Source organism: Bombus vosnesenskii, unplaced genomic scaffold (genome assembly GCF_011952255.1).
Source record: "Bombus vosnesenskii isolate JDL3184/JDL3185 unplaced genomic scaffold, Bvos_JDL3184-5_v1.1 scf7180000016261, whole genome shotgun sequence".
In the NCBI taxonomy this organism is placed as follows: domain Eukaryota; kingdom Metazoa; phylum Arthropoda; class Insecta; order Hymenoptera; family Apidae; genus Bombus; species Bombus vosnesenskii.
The window spans coordinates 1,153,561-1,168,604 of record NW_022884330.1 but is presented as its reverse complement, the minus strand read 5'-3'; the positions used below and the strand labels follow the sequence as shown (position 1 = coordinate 1,168,604).

General features: G+C 29.0%; 5 protein-coding genes across 9 annotated transcripts; 4 read left to right on the top strand and 1 right to left on the bottom strand.

Annotated features, from left to right (window-relative positions):
• The first annotated feature begins 142 nt into the window (after positions 1–142).
• On the top strand, positions 143–4,746 carry LOC117241655 (transmembrane 9 superfamily member 3). Of its 2 annotated transcripts, none has more exons than XM_033507590.1 (10): positions 143–456; positions 818–1,013; positions 1,106–1,228; positions 1,299–1,543; positions 1,832–2,071; positions 2,191–2,475; positions 2,558–2,766; positions 2,829–2,975; positions 3,058–3,141; positions 3,210–4,746. In XM_033507590.1, the coding sequence occupies exons 1-10, from the start codon at positions 376–378 to the stop codon at positions 3,352–3,354; spliced, it is 1,755 nt and encodes a 584-aa protein (XP_033363481.1). In that variant the 5' UTR covers positions 143–375; the 3' UTR covers positions 3,355–4,746. The 2 variants fall into 2 exon arrangements, with proteins under 2 accessions (XP_033363481.1, XP_033363484.1); XM_033507593.1 differs by having other exon boundaries at positions 2,191–2,479; positions 2,562–2,766.
• A 956-nt stretch (positions 4,747–5,702) lies between these two features.
• Positions 5,703–7,341, top strand: LOC117241657 (stress-associated endoplasmic reticulum protein 2). The gene is made up of 3 exons (XM_033507596.1): positions 5,703–5,999; positions 6,504–6,576; positions 6,678–7,341. Exons 1-3 carry the CDS (start codon positions 5,916–5,918, stop codon positions 6,713–6,715), a joined length of 195 nt encoding a protein of 64 aa, XP_033363487.1. The 5' UTR covers positions 5,703–5,915; the 3' UTR covers positions 6,716–7,341.
• A 217-nt stretch (positions 7,342–7,558) lies between these two features.
• LOC117241907 lies at positions 7,559–8,903 on the top strand. Of its 2 annotated transcripts, none has more exons than XM_033508184.1 (5): positions 7,559–7,772; positions 7,899–8,107; positions 8,201–8,393; positions 8,484–8,582; positions 8,651–8,903. In XM_033508184.1, the coding sequence occupies exons 1-5, from the start codon at positions 7,724–7,726 to the stop codon at positions 8,773–8,775; spliced, it is 675 nt and encodes a 224-aa protein (XP_033364075.1). In that variant the 5' UTR covers positions 7,559–7,723; the 3' UTR covers positions 8,776–8,903. The 2 variants fall into 2 exon arrangements, with proteins under 2 accessions (XP_033364075.1, XP_033364074.1); XM_033508183.1 differs by having other exon boundaries at positions 7,560–7,772; positions 7,899–8,140.
• Positions 8,904–9,001: 98 nt separating this feature from the next.
• Positions 9,002–11,016, top strand: LOC117241908 (putative malate dehydrogenase 1B). The gene is made up of 7 exons (XM_033508185.1): positions 9,002–9,251; positions 9,308–9,511; positions 9,591–9,904; positions 9,974–10,263; positions 10,350–10,534; positions 10,590–10,725; positions 10,791–11,016. Exons 1-7 carry the CDS (start codon positions 9,105–9,107, stop codon positions 10,994–10,996), a joined length of 1,482 nt encoding a protein of 493 aa, XP_033364076.1. The 5' UTR covers positions 9,002–9,104; the 3' UTR covers positions 10,997–11,016.
• Positions 11,017–11,371: 355 nt separating this feature from the next.
• LOC117241906 (eukaryotic translation initiation factor 2 subunit 2) lies at positions 11,372–14,929 on the bottom strand. Of its 3 annotated transcripts, none has more exons than XM_033508180.1 (7): positions 14,693–14,929; positions 13,890–14,150; positions 13,643–13,799; positions 13,535–13,567; positions 12,683–12,867; positions 12,311–12,595; positions 11,372–12,223 (listed from the first exon to the last, which is right to left on the bottom strand). In XM_033508180.1, the coding sequence occupies exons 1-7, from the start codon at positions 14,708–14,710 to the stop codon at positions 12,179–12,181; spliced, it is 984 nt and encodes a 327-aa protein (XP_033364071.1). In that variant the 5' UTR covers positions 14,711–14,929; the 3' UTR covers positions 11,372–12,178. The 3 variants fall into 3 exon arrangements, with proteins under 3 accessions (XP_033364071.1, XP_033364072.1, XP_033364073.1); XM_033508181.1 differs by having other exon boundaries at positions 13,535–13,540; positions 14,693–14,907; XM_033508182.1 differs by lacking the exon at positions 13,535–13,567 and having other exon boundaries at positions 14,693–14,905.
• Between the last annotated feature and the right edge of the window lie 115 nt (positions 14,930–15,044).

The following is a 15,044-nucleotide window of genomic DNA, read 5'->3' as shown; positions in this document are numbered from 1 at the left end:
CTTAAAAAATGTGCATAATATTATTTGCAAACACAGTTTAATTTCAATGTGTCTCTTTTGGATCTTTGAATTCATACTTTGAATTCATTGGAACAGCCTTTATGATGAATAGTAGCTTATTGCAACTTGAACCTTAGTAAAAGCGCCATCTACTATGATTGTGAACTAACATTCTTAACAGCTAGCGCGTATTAGCGGCCGCTCCGAGTGTCATCATCGTATTTTAATACGTGTCCATTGGTGCCTGTCCGTCCGGTGTTTCTGCTACGTAACTTTTTTTCTGTAAATCTATGGAGTGTTTTCATCGTCAAATATCTTTGAATTTCTGTCTGTATTAACATAAGGCGCCTAGTGCGCCTTCCCGTCACGGTGAACATGTGTCGGGCTCGATTGTTATTCCACTTTCTGGCGCTTAGCCTACTCCCCTTTGCCCGTCCTGACGAGCACACTCACATCGTAAGTATTCGGAATTGACATATTTTCAAAATGTCAAAGTGGCAAATACGTTACATTCGTGTCCTTGTTGACTTTACAACGTCCACATTTTATATTCTTTTATTACAATTCGTTCTTTCCTTATCTTACCATAAAGATTTGACGTGGAAAATATATTGTCCATTCATATATTCTTATTTACATTACTTTTTGTGATAAACTACCTTTGTTCTTTATCTTTTCTACAAGTGGTGTAGTTTAATAGGTGATTTTTTTATTACTTGCTAGAGATTGATTCGTTCTACTATGATGTATAGACATGTTAATTGTATTCTATTACATATAAGAGGAATGTGTATTACCAGATGTATTTTCTTTCCAGTACGAAGATAATGATGAAGTTGTACTATGGATGAGTACAGTTGGACCATATCACAACCGTCAAGAAACTTATTCATATTATTCATTACCTTTTTGTATGGGTACAAAAGATGTCATTAATCATTATCATGAGACGTTTTCTGAGGCACTGCAAGGCATCGAACTCAAATTTAGTGGCCTGGAAATTGAATTTAAGGGTATTTTAATTTTATTAGTTAGTGATAAATATTATAAGTATTTATGTGGGTAATATATATAATACATACATATATACTTGGTTACCTCATAGCTGATATCGCCAAAATGGACTATTGTCAAATAAAATTAACAGAAGAAAGTGAAAAAGCTTTCATATATGCAGTGAAGAATCAATATTGGTATAAGATGTATATGGATGATCTACCAATATGGGGTAATGTTTTCCTTTTTCCAATACTAAAATGTGTTACTGTTATATCAATTGATTATTGTAAAATATTTAGGTGTTGTGGGAGAACCAGAAGAAAATAATGGAGTTGTATCTTATTACATTTGGACACATAAGAAATTTGATATAGGATATAATGGAAAGCAAATAGTTGATGTAAATTTGACAAGTGAAAATAAAGTAAAACTGGTACAAGATGCAGCTATCTCTTTCAGTTATGAAGTTAACTGGAAGAAGAGTAATGTTAAATTTGAAGACAGATTTGATAAATATCTGGATCCTAATTTTTTCCAACACAGAGTAAGTATTCTGGCAATGTTTGCCTAAATTTGAGCTCAATGTAACGTAAACATATTGACAAAGACACTAAATAGATATAGCAAGAGTAAGTGAGAGGTATTGTCTTTCTTGCTTTCTCTCAATTCTTGTTCCTTGTCATGGAACAAGAGAATATTTTCAGAATAAAATTTTTATCTGTTACACGATTATTCATTGAACAAATTGGAATTTAAGCAAGCATTATTAATACTATTGCTTTAAAGATTATACATTACTACTAAACTGATCATTGTCCTTTATCTTTTCTAGATTCATTGGTTCAGTATTTTTAATAGTTTTATGATGGTAATATTTCTTGTTGGGCTTGTTTCAATGATTTTAATGCGTACGTTAAGGAAAGATTATGCTAGATATAGTAGGGATGAAGAAATGGATGATATGGAGCGAGATTTAGGAGATGAATATGGATGGAAACAAGTTCATGGAGATGTATTTAGACCAGCTAGTCATGCAATGCTTTTTTCAGCTCTAATAGGCGCAGGCTATCAAGTAATTACTTTAATAATACAAAATTTACAAATTTAATAATAAACATTTTTAGGACAGTATATTTTTAAGAAACGTGTACTAATAGGCTCTTTTATTTTAAATTTGGCTTTTTACCCTAGGTTACTGTGGTTGTACTTAGTGTTATTATTTTTGCTATCCTCGGAGAGCCGTATACAGAAAGAGGATCGATGTTATCGATAGCAATATTTGTGTATGCTGCAACATCACCTATAAATGGTTATGCGGGAGGAGGCTTATATGCACGTATGGGAGGACGTATTTGGATCAAACAAATGATTCTCAGTGCCTTTATGTTACCTCTTATTGTCTGTGGCACTGCATTCTTCATTAACTTCATTGCAATGTATTATCACGCTAGCCGTGCTATACCATTTGGTTCTATGGAAAGTATTATTTACATAGTACACATTCATTTGTACGTATATACGTATCTTGTATGTACTAACAAGAATATTTCATTTACAGGTAGCAGTAACATGTATTTGTATATTTGTTATATTACCATTGACATTAGTCGGAACCATATTAGGCCGTAACTTAGCTGGGACACCGGACGCACCATGCAGAGTTAACGCGGTACCTCGACCTATTCCTGAAAAGAAATGGTTTATGGAACCACTTGTTATCATAATGCTTGGTGGTATCTTGCCCTTTGGATCGATATTCATTGAAATGTAAGCTTCATCATTTACATACTGTAAAATTATTATATTACAGTTGTTTTATCCTTTTTTAGGTATTTTATTTTTACCTCATTCTGGGCATATAAAATTTATTATGTTTATGGATTTATGTTACTAGTATTCGTTATTCTAATGATAGTAACTGTTTGTGTTACTATCGTATGTACATACTTTTTGCTAAACGCCGAAGATTATCGATGGTAAGCATTGTGTTACTGTTTATTATGTATATTGTTTAACAATGATTGTTTTTTCATTTACATATGCTATCTTGTCTTATAGGCAGTGGACAAGTTTCTTATCGGCCGCCTCAACCGCTGGTTATGTCTACATATATTCCTTTTATTACTTCTTCTTTAAAACAAAGTAAGTTTATAATGCTTGATTACATTGATTAAAAAATAAAATTACATTTCAAACTTTCTTTTTTCCAGAATGTACGGTCTCTTCCAAACAGCCTTTTACTTTGGTTACATGGCATTGTTCAGTCTTGCCTTAGGTATAATGTGTGGAACTGTTGGTTACGTTGGTACTAATGCATTTGTACGAAAGATCTACTCTACAGTTAAAATAGACTAAAGCACAATGCTAGTGTAACGTCTAAGATGGATTAAATTGAGAACATACAGAGTGAAACCTGCCGGTCTTTATAAAGTAGGACTCTTTTTGGTAGTTTAAGTTATTTACATTATTCGTTATGACGCGCAAATGTAACTTGTCCCAAGAGACTATTAAACCGGCATCAATAACATACTAATGTCAATGAAGTGTAGCGTAAATATTTAAAAAGAAATATTTGGTACATCGTTATGTTTCTTCAAAATATTCAGTGAATATTTTATCACTTTACGTCTATTGATGTAACATCATAATAATATTTTCATTTAAAAAAAAAAGTGATTAATTTATTTGCTGTAATTTAGTTGTGAAGATGGGTCCTATAGTACAGTACAGTACACATCTGTGAAACGAATAGTTCGCCAATTATTCAAACAGTCATATATAATATTCATCTCATGAGTCACAATTTGGTATTACACAAAATGCAAGATCCGATAATTATGTAATATTTTAGAATTACTATTTTACTCTTAAAACAGGTAACTTTATAACGTTGCTCAATTTTTTATTTGTTTGTTGAATTTACTAGAAACTTATTAATTATTCTTTTTTCGGGGGATTTATAGAAAGAAAGTTGTATAAATTAAAAAAATGTTTAAGAAATCTCATTGCCTCTTTCAGAATATATATCAACAAATACAAATGTCTGAATTCTTGATCAAAAATATTAACATTCCAAAATACCAACGAATGCTAATAATTATGATTGCGAAAATGGAATATGTCGATACTGAAATAAATGAAAGAAAGAAAATACATGTTATTAGGTATAAATTGTACAGTATAAATTTTCGATACGATCTATCCAGAATGCAAGGGATATACCTTAGTTAGCATAATTAGAAACAGTACCCCAGTTGTGTGACTCTGTTTTGAGATTTTAGTTATATACATAACGCTTGATTACCAATAATTCGAGTAATGTTAATTTATAGATAAGCTAGACAGTAGGATTAAAGAAAGAATGTGGATAATACGAAATTTTTTTACTATTGGCTATGTATCACATATTTTCTTTGATATAAATAGTTTTTATTTTAAATGAATGACTTCTGAAATGTGAATGCATTGATAAAATGTAAAGTATTGTGAGTCTATAACCGGTGGTAAAATGATTTTTTCACTTGTGATCCTCTTCACGCGACTAAATATCTAAGAACACGTTTAAGCGTTGCTGAGAAAAAAAGTAAATCGAGAGGATTGTGGAATTTAGGAATGGCAGTGAATGTGTTTATCCTAATGCGATGCATCGAGCGACAAATATCAATGAGAATATTTGAATGAACATACAGTTTGTTATTAAACGTAGCAGTTCTAAGAAATATAAAATTTCTACGTACAACAAAAATATGATCTATTTTTATTTATACACCATTGATCTTTATCTACCTATATTACAATGTTATCTCGCTAGCGGGAACTTTACCTTGTTAATTGGATAAATTCCGACCCGTGGCCTACGACCTAAGGAAGAACTTATGTTTATATAAAAACTTTAACTTTATGTGAAATAGGTAGAAAATCAACAAAGATATTGAAATTCTAAGGCCAGTAGTTTGTATAAAAGCAATTAAATGATAAAATAGAAGAAATAGGACAAGTGAAATAAAAGAAACAAATATAACGCTGAGCTCTGAAAATAGTTTTTAAGGAATAATGGGGATAGTGATGTTCAATTAGTAGAATACTATTGTATTCATCATGATCGCAGTTGGGCACGGGCGGTATATTGCATACGATCGTGCGATCGGACAACTCCTATAGAGGGGCTCACAGTCGTATGCATCATTATGCATTCACTGATATGTCGCGTTATACATGCGCAGGACAAGACCTTTTCTTATCCACCATCTTGATTTTTGTCGACTCAATAAAATAAACAGTTTTGTCAATGCTTTCGGTATAGGAGTGTCCAGACCTGCTTATATGACCATAACCAGACGTGTGTATAAAGCCCAATGCAAACGGGCGACCTTTTTCCACGTGATATAGCTCGGATCATATGTCTTTATTGGTCTTAACTGGGAACTCAAAGAATGACATATGATTACAATCATATCGCGCGGAAGAAAGTCGCTTATTTGCATTTAGGATAAGACCGTGATATTCGTATTTGAAAAAAATACTACGTTGCTCAAAAGTATTTCATGTAAAAAATTATATCACGATGAATATGTTATTTGTAATCACTGATTAAATAAGTAATGATATAATATAGCAATCTGTATGTATAATTAAAGGATTCAGAAAAGATCAGGATTACAAAAAGTATAATTGTTGAATTGATTCTGATGGTGCCAGTGTGGCACTAAGAGCTCTGTCGTACATTCAGAAGTATTCACGTGTCAAAGCGTACTCGTCGACGCAGCAGGTCGGAGTGTAGTATACACAACTATTTATTACTACAAGAACATTACATATTGTTGTAGGTGTACAGTGACTGAAATACTATTTAAATTGTTTTCTATTTTATTTCAAGTTATAAACTTAACACTTCCGATAAATAAAAAGCAGCAAAAATGGCACCAAAACAAAGAATGCGTATCGCAAACGAAAGAGCTACAAAAAACATCACACTTCGTGGAAATGTTCCAAAGTCATCGGTATGCTGTGTTCTATTGTTTGATAAAATCTATTTTAACAGTAAGATGATTAAAATATGTTAATTGTGTAAAAATAAACAATTATTTTCGTTTCCAATTTTGAGGTTATAAACTATAATAAGGTTGCCAAATTGATTGCATGTGCAATGACATTTATAATAATATTATTGTTTCATATTTTTTATTTTATGTTATACATATTTCGGCTAGCATAGTTAGATCTTTGAAAAATGTTTTTGATTAAAAATTTGTTGACTAGTAAAAAGTAACAAATTAATAGATTGATAATTGTACCATATGTGACATGAATCTATGCTACAAATTTGAAATCAATTATTTAACTAATTTATACATCTTTTATGAAGTAAATATGAGCTGTAAAACACTATATAAATTTCATTTTATTATAAATCTATTTATTTCACTGATTATATCAAATTACAAGCTTTATCTGGTAATAATAACTGAAGTTACAATGATATGTAATAATTATTGTATTTGTAGAAACCACAAGATCAAGGATCTCCAGTTGGACCTTGTCTATTAGCACTCTTCATCTTTGTTGTATGTGGTTCTGGTAAGTTTAATATAATTTAAATATAAATAAATTCAGTAAACATAAAATACATAGAAAAGAATGTTCACATCTATATACAAGTTAAATTTTCTAATTTTCAGCTGTATTCCAAATAATTCAGAGTATTAGAATGGCTTAAGAAAACCAAAAGCATGTGAAGTTAAAACGATGTTGCTGTTACTGTTAATATGAAAAGAAGCTGTCTACATCTTACTGGTATATAAGCGAGATCAACAGACTGTTCTATTGTAAAAACATAATGATATTGACATGAAACTAAACTCAAATTTCCACTAAATAATATCCTTCTTTTTGCTACAACTCAAAGGAATGAATCTAGCATTTATAAACATTTTACTTAATTGTGTATCAATGAAAGAATATTGCATTTAATGTACTTTTGTTTTGTAGATATCAAACAAAATGTTACATCTTGAGTATGACTTCAATCTGTTCTATAGCTTTGCATAGCATTTTTCATTTTGAGTCTTATGAAAAGCTTCAATTCTTTCATTGATACCTATATATAGTAAATAATTGTACATACATGTGATCAATTTATTGTATCAATTCATTAATCAAAGCATTCCACTGTAAACAGTTGGTAGCTTTTGGTTGTCTATATATTTTAGAGGCCTTAAGACATGATAAGTCATTATACATGTAAAAATATATATTATATATATTATCAATGTAATTTATCCTAATGAAATATTTGCTACAGACAATTCTTTGTCTCTTTTAATAAATTACATTATGGATAAATACGTTCTTGTGTAAACTTTATTGATCCTTATAGGCTAAAGACAATAGAAGCGTTCTAATTTTACTTTATCATAAATAATTATAATGGATGAATACAATATAGATATATTCTGGTAGTAATAAAACAGTATTTTCGTATTTTTTTTTTATTCTACCAATTTTGTTTTATACCTAAAAAAACTTTTAGTAATTTAAGAATTCAGTGTGACCAATTTTCCCTAGTTTCGCTTAGAGACTGTTATTTAAATTAAACGGAAAGCTTATGAAAAAGAAGTGAAAACAGATTTTTCAAAAGCAGAGTTAAAAACATTAAATTATTTTCTTTAGATTCAGAATATCTTTCTAATCATTTTGGGTTTATTTTTCATATAAATTTTTATAAATGGCAAACATATTTAATTTGTTCGGTGAAGTATCGGAACTTCACAAAGGTAAAAACAAAAATACGTGGGGTTAATATTTACATTTTCTTTGTTTTATCTAAATATTATTTTAAACTAATGGTTTATGTTAACTGCTTTAATTCTTTAAAAGTATTAATAATATAACTATTATAGATCCAGCTATGAAGCCTTTGGCAAGATCCAAAAGTTCTCTTGGTACAAATGATACTCCTCTGAAAAATGTTAGCCGATCAAAACCAAAAGGATTGTCAATTAGATCTAAGTCTGACTTAAATGTTTCTACTACTGTACAAAGTAGTACTCCCAGTAAACAACAAGAATTATTAAAGCCTAAACTAACACAGTTAGACGACAGCTGCCAAGTAATATCACTCAAGAGAAATATTTTATTAAAGGTACAACTCATCGCAAATTTGTGTAAATAGGATATATAATATTTTTTTAATTTTTTATAGAAACCAACTATATCTTACAACAGAATGAAGGATGTATCTCCAAAAAAAGTATCTAATACAAAAAATATAAAATTACCAGAATCGTATGGTGAAAGTATTTTTAAGAAACCATTACCAGTAAAAAGTAACATTCACAAATCATACCCAGAGCCAGAAAGTCTAGCACCATATTATGATATGCAACTTGAATTTGGTATTATATTTAGTTACTTGATTAAATTATAATTCATGAAAAGTAATTAACTTGAAAGAATAATTAAATTATAGAAATATATTTTTACAGATGACATTTATACTAAAACTATAGAAAATGAATTTAAAGAACTTTGTGTAAAGAAGGAACGTGAGACAGTACCTTATGAAGATGAAGGATTTGAGTCAGGTATTAAACATTAACTATATATCTTTCATGTATTATATATATATATGTTTTCCAAATTTTTTATATAGATCTAGAACAAATTGAGATTGAAATGCCAGAATTATGTAAATCACCTGAAATATTTGATGAAGAATGGATACAATTTAAAAATCCTGATTTACCAGAAATATCAGATGATGATGACAAAATTTAAATATACAAATGGAATAGTTATCTAACTTAACAGTGGCTTTAAGTTTCTTATTATGGAATTTTTGAATAAAATAATCTAAGAATATTATATTATGTTAAACTATATAAGTACATTATGAAATTGATTTTAAATAGGTGATTAAACATATAAGTTAAAAAGAAGATTAAGAATAAGTAATATAATAAAATGTACCTTTGATACATGATACTTTTTTTGCATAAATAAATTATTTTGTTGTAAGAATAACACACTATTATTTTATTGATGGATTTTTATAAAAATTTTCACAAAAATAGCAATTAAACGTTTTTCAATTGTTGTTGTACAAAATGACAACAGATAGAAGTTTGACTGTAATAGCTGGTATTTTAGGAGATTGTACTTTCAATTATATATGTTTCGTCGCTGAAAGTTTGTCTACGATATTACCGAATTTTCATTACAGAAGTATTAGTAAAAGTTCTGCAAGATGGGATGTAAGTTAATATTATTTTATTCATAAATATACTTCTTTATGAAACTTATTCTCTAGTGTTGGTTGAAAGAAACTTGTGATCTTCATGGATGGACTCACACTAAATCTCCTCTAATATGGAGAGAAATTGGACTTAGTCGGTCTCATGTAACTTATATTGGAGGTAGTTCCCAATTTTGGGAATTATTGCATAATTATTATGACATCAGTTTATATTTAAGCAAAGAAGAACTTGATGCATTACAAACAGACTTATTATTTGTATGAAAACGTTTTATAGCAAAAATTTCTATATTATATTTAAGAGTTCATTTTTCTAAGTTAAGTTCGTTTAATAAAGGCTTGTAATATAAAGAAACAAAGAAGCAAACCATTACAAGTACAAAAAAAATACCGTCAAATAATGATAATAGGAGCAGGAAGATCAATGTGCCTCGATCTTGTTCCTCAGTTACTAATGACAAAAGAGCTCTGGATGACTCATGGAATTGTTATTAACTTGTATGATGAACCAGGATGTTTCTTTAAACTTAGGAAAATTTTTAGAGATGCAGGAACAATAGGTGCTGGCATAAATACAGTACATATTGTGGAAAATATCCCTGATGGATTAAAAGACTGTGATATATTAATTTACCTTGACAGTTTAGCACGGTAAATCTATTAATATTGTTTTTATTCATTGCTATTATGTCTACTAGTATTTACATACGCATTTTTCAGAGAAGAATATGAAGGTACAGATAATTGGCTGCAACGTAATTATAAAATTATAGCAAATTTATGTACACATATAAATGAACATGCGCCTTCACATATGAAGGTAATTTTCTGCTCAATGAATCTTCCATGTTTTTACGCCAATATCATGATGGAACTTGTTACAAAATTATCAAGCACAAACATTGTAGTTGCTAGTGCTCATTATGGTTTAGAACTTATATACACATTTGTAAATTCACTTGGTCTTAATCTGCAAAACTTTGGTTGTCCACCTGTTTGGGGCTTCTTGGGTTGGTTTATATATTAAAGCAGAATACCATGATATTTTCGCTTCTATCTTTTTGCATATATATTAAAAAATTACATTTAATTATAGGAATCAATCACTTTGTAGATGTTCACCACATGATTCAAAAATATGATGTTTATTATCCAAATAAAAGAGCTCTAAATTCGAATGAGAATATGATACTACCACTTGGAACTCAACATTCCGAACTGAGGTGGTTTTTTTACAAGACACATGATAAAAATCCTTATAAAAACTATTTGAAACGCAAGGTACATAACTTGTTGCACTTTTTTAAATAATATGAAACAGCAGAAATTTTTTTAGGCCCTTCTTCGATATCAAATGGGCACATCAGAAGATTTTCCAAAATGTAGAGCAATTTGTGATCTTTTAAAGTTATGGTATAGTAATAAAAAAAGCATCAGGGATGAAATTATATCATTAGGAATTGAATCTGATGGTAATATAAAAATAGTAAGAATTGCAAAAAATGAAATAAAATAATAAATAATTTACGTCTTTTAGGTTCATTTGGTATTCCAAAGGGATTAGTATTTTCACAACCAGTTTATTTAAAAGAATATGAAGATGGTTCACGAGTATGGGTCCCTTTCAGAGATTTCCCAATGCCGAACATGCCAATTTCTATATTCCAAAGCCTTATAGACACTGGTATTTATGTTAAGAAAAAAATAATTGAATTAAAAAACAGTTCTGATGCCACAAAATAATACATTTCTAATCATTTACATGAATACGATTTTAGTGCTTTACATCCACTAAACTCTATGTTTATTTTTAATCACAAAATCATAATTTTTATTGTATTATTTAATATATATAAATAGCACAAAATTATTCAAATTTAATATATATATTCAAGTTAATCGTTATAATATACATTTGTAATCATTAAAATTGCACATCGTTTTATAACCAATGCTTCCAATAAACAAGTTTTACATCAGATTAATTCTAATAAAAAATATTTGTGACTTGCACATAAATGACTTCTAACAAACCATAAGTCATGATAATACACTAGAATTAAACTTAATAAATACAAATATCTTTACAGTGTTATTAATGAAATATAAGAGAAGTAATGAAGTTTCTTAAGATAGATTTATTACCTAGTAAATACAATTGAATAAATTAGCTAAGAAAGATAGCCATTGATCGCTTTAAAAAAAATCACTGCATTTTATTGCAACATTTCTCATGAAAAGATATCAGGAATAATACTTTGGCCATGCGTAATAATGTACTTGAATTTAATGTTACAATTTTCTTGTATACAGAAAATGATATAACAAATTGTTACCAGCTTAAATCTATCGTTAACAACTGGTAATCTATACCATTTTATACGTAATCGTTCTTTATACAGGATGTTGATGTCACAATGGTAGACAAATGGATAATGCATTACGTATTATCGTGTGACTGTTTTATCCATGCTATTTAAATAGTGTGTTCAATTCAATTATATGCCTTTTCGAAAGTGTTTAATACGCATCGGTCATTACGAAAGGAATGAAATGCGTAAAAAAAAAAATAAAATTCTATCAAATTATATGATTTTATATATGCATTCCAGGAGGAAACAATGTATTAAAGATTTTAAAATCAAAAGTAAGATAAAAATATTAAAAATAGTTGGGGGACTTGAAAAAATTTGTTCAGAAACAGTACTTTGTATAATTTCTTTTTGTCTGTTGCGAATTGATAAAAAGTGTTGTGCTGTAAATTTTACAATTATTCTTCTTTATCTTGACAATCCTCAGTTTTCATAAGTAAAAAATGAGTGTTCAGATAATAGATATAGTAAAAACTGCGTTCTGACACAAGAAATCTCTGATAATTTCAAAATTATGCTACAAAATTGATAAACATGACATATGACAAATTTTTTAGGCAGTTTTTGCTCGAATAGCAGCACGCTTTCCTGTGACGGCCTAAAATAAATAATTGGTTGTTAAGATAGTTATTAAGAGAGTTAATATCAAGAAAATTATACTAATATTGAGAATAAAAATAATTACTTGGAAACCAGATTTTATGCTAGCTACTGAACATCTTGAGCCACAAGTTTCACACTGTAAGAAAAATAGTCGAGTATCTTTTTGAAGAATGGTATCTGGAGAACGACAGGTGTGGCAGGTAACATATTCTTTAATATATCTCCTGAGAACATTTTCTATTTGTTTCTGTTGGAAACGGCCCTTAATGATAAGTTGACTGTTTCCATCAACAGAACCACTAGTTCCTAATTCAGCAAGTAAAAAGTCCAGTAAGTGTTTTGGTTGCCTATGAAGTGTTTTACATATCTAGAATTAAAAAGTCATAAGATAAGTAATAATGAAAGGATTTACAGTTTGATAAATAAAATAAACAAGTATTATAATGCAACTGACCTCTGTAAAATTAGCAAAAGATGTCTTTTTGGTGCCTATACGTACTACTTGAGGAGGACGCATGACAAACTTCTGCTTTTTACCAGCAACCATATCAGGGTTCTTTTCTCTCATAATATTAAATACTCTTACCAGCAGTTCATCATATGTATAATCTCTATCTGAACCAACCCAACTGGTCTCTTCTATTGGTAAATATAGTACACATTTAATATTTGATTGAAAATTGATGAAGACAATAAAAAATTTAATAAATAAATCTATGTCTAATTTCATTAATTGTACTATTCTTTTTTTCTTCCTTTGATTTCTAAATGAAATTTATTTACATTTATATATATGTATATGTTTGCTTATTTGATCTAGTATTAACAAAATTAGACATGCGCATGTAAAAAATACGAACTACTGATCAATTATACAGCAGCAGATACATTCAGCTTTTAAAGGAAGAGAAAACATTATTTTAATAAATATAATTGACTCTCTATCATACTATAATTTACAGAAATAACGTTATCATAACTGAATAAAACTACCAAAATATTAGTTTAAGAGAAAACAAGTTGAAGGCATGATTCCTTGGGCACTTTGTTTCCTGTTATTTGCAATGTATATCGAAATATTCTTATTCAATATTTAATATACATTAAATTTCTTATTATCAATATTCAATACAATTTTGTTTCAAATTGATTATTAATCAACTTTTATAAAGTATAAGAGAAATCATTTTTTATGTTTTGCATTAAAATGAGATTTATGAAAGTGTAGATGATATATGTACTTGTGACTATTATATGTGATATATATATATATATATATATAGAAAACAGCAAACATATCCCTTACCATACTCTGCACTTCGCTCAGATTCAGTGCAGCATGTTAACAAATAATGAGTAACATAAACAACTAGTTACCCCAAACTATAATACTCTTGCAATATGTAATATTTACCATTTTCTTTATCTTCAACGTCCTTACGTTCTTCCTCAGCTACTAACTCATCAAGATCTTTTTTTTTCTTTTTCTTCTTTTTAGTTTTTGAGAAGTCCATATCTAAGTCAAAGGTATCATCCACAACAACTTCCTCTGTTTGTTGCTCAACAACATCCTTTTAAAAGTAAGTAAATATATAAACATATGAATAAGTAAATATAATATATTGTTAATGCATATAATAATTATATACAAAGTTATCCACCTCTTTCTTTGTATCAGGCAGAGCCGCATCAAGTTCATCTAAATTAAATGCTTTTTTCTTCTTCTTTTTTTTTCTTCCAAAATTTTCTAAATCCAATGCTTCATCATCCTCAGCTGGCGTAGGAGGTTCAGGCTCCTGATTTTCTTTATCACCAGTAGCTTCCATTGCATCGCCAGTATTACCACCTTCATTAAATGCAGCATCAAGATCAAAAGTAGTTTTCTTCTTCTTCTTCTTCTTTTTCAAAGTAGGATCGAATACCTAAGAATTTTTTTAATTCTTCAATAAATCTTTAAATATTATGTGGAATTCTATTTATATACCATATTTATAGAACACTGTAGTTTTATTAACACAACAAAATGATTATTATTTCAAACAAAAATATATTTTCATATAAAACTCCGAAATATTTTATAGATTAAATATTATATTACAATAATTTAGAAGTATTAATGATCATAAAATATTACAGTATATTGCATTATAAACATCGAATATGTTATAGCAACCACGCTAATGGAATATGTGTCAAGAGATATTACACTAATGATAGATGTACATTCTTTCGAATACTATCCACATGGTTTTGAGGTTGGAATCTATAAAGTAGCATTATCTTTATTTTATACAAGTTTCGTTACAAAATGTTCATATATATGGGAACAAATTTCAGTTTTTTATTCATAGGTTTTAGCATATTTTCAAAAAATCAGAAAGTATGTCAAGATGATCATGCTCCCATGCTTTTCCAATACGATACAAACTCATCCTAAAGATATTTCTTTTATATGATTACATACCGAGTCTTCTTCAGTCATTTTGAAAGTTGCTTTAAACACTTTGGCGTCCTCGATGAAACTTATTAATTTCCTTAGCCTTTAACTACAGATCGGCACCTTCATCACGCGGGTCTCAATCCTCTGGTACTACTTATACAGTGCATTCACGTCTTATTAACGAATATTGCATCAGAAATCCGACTTTTAAGAGCAAAGTATGATTCACACTTCTAAATGCTTGCTGAACTACCAATTCATCCTGCACTTTAACGAACTTTTCTATTGGTCGACTTTATAGCATTGAGAGAATATACCAATGAGAGAAGACAGCATAAGATACAATTTTATACACACTACATATGTATCTCATCAT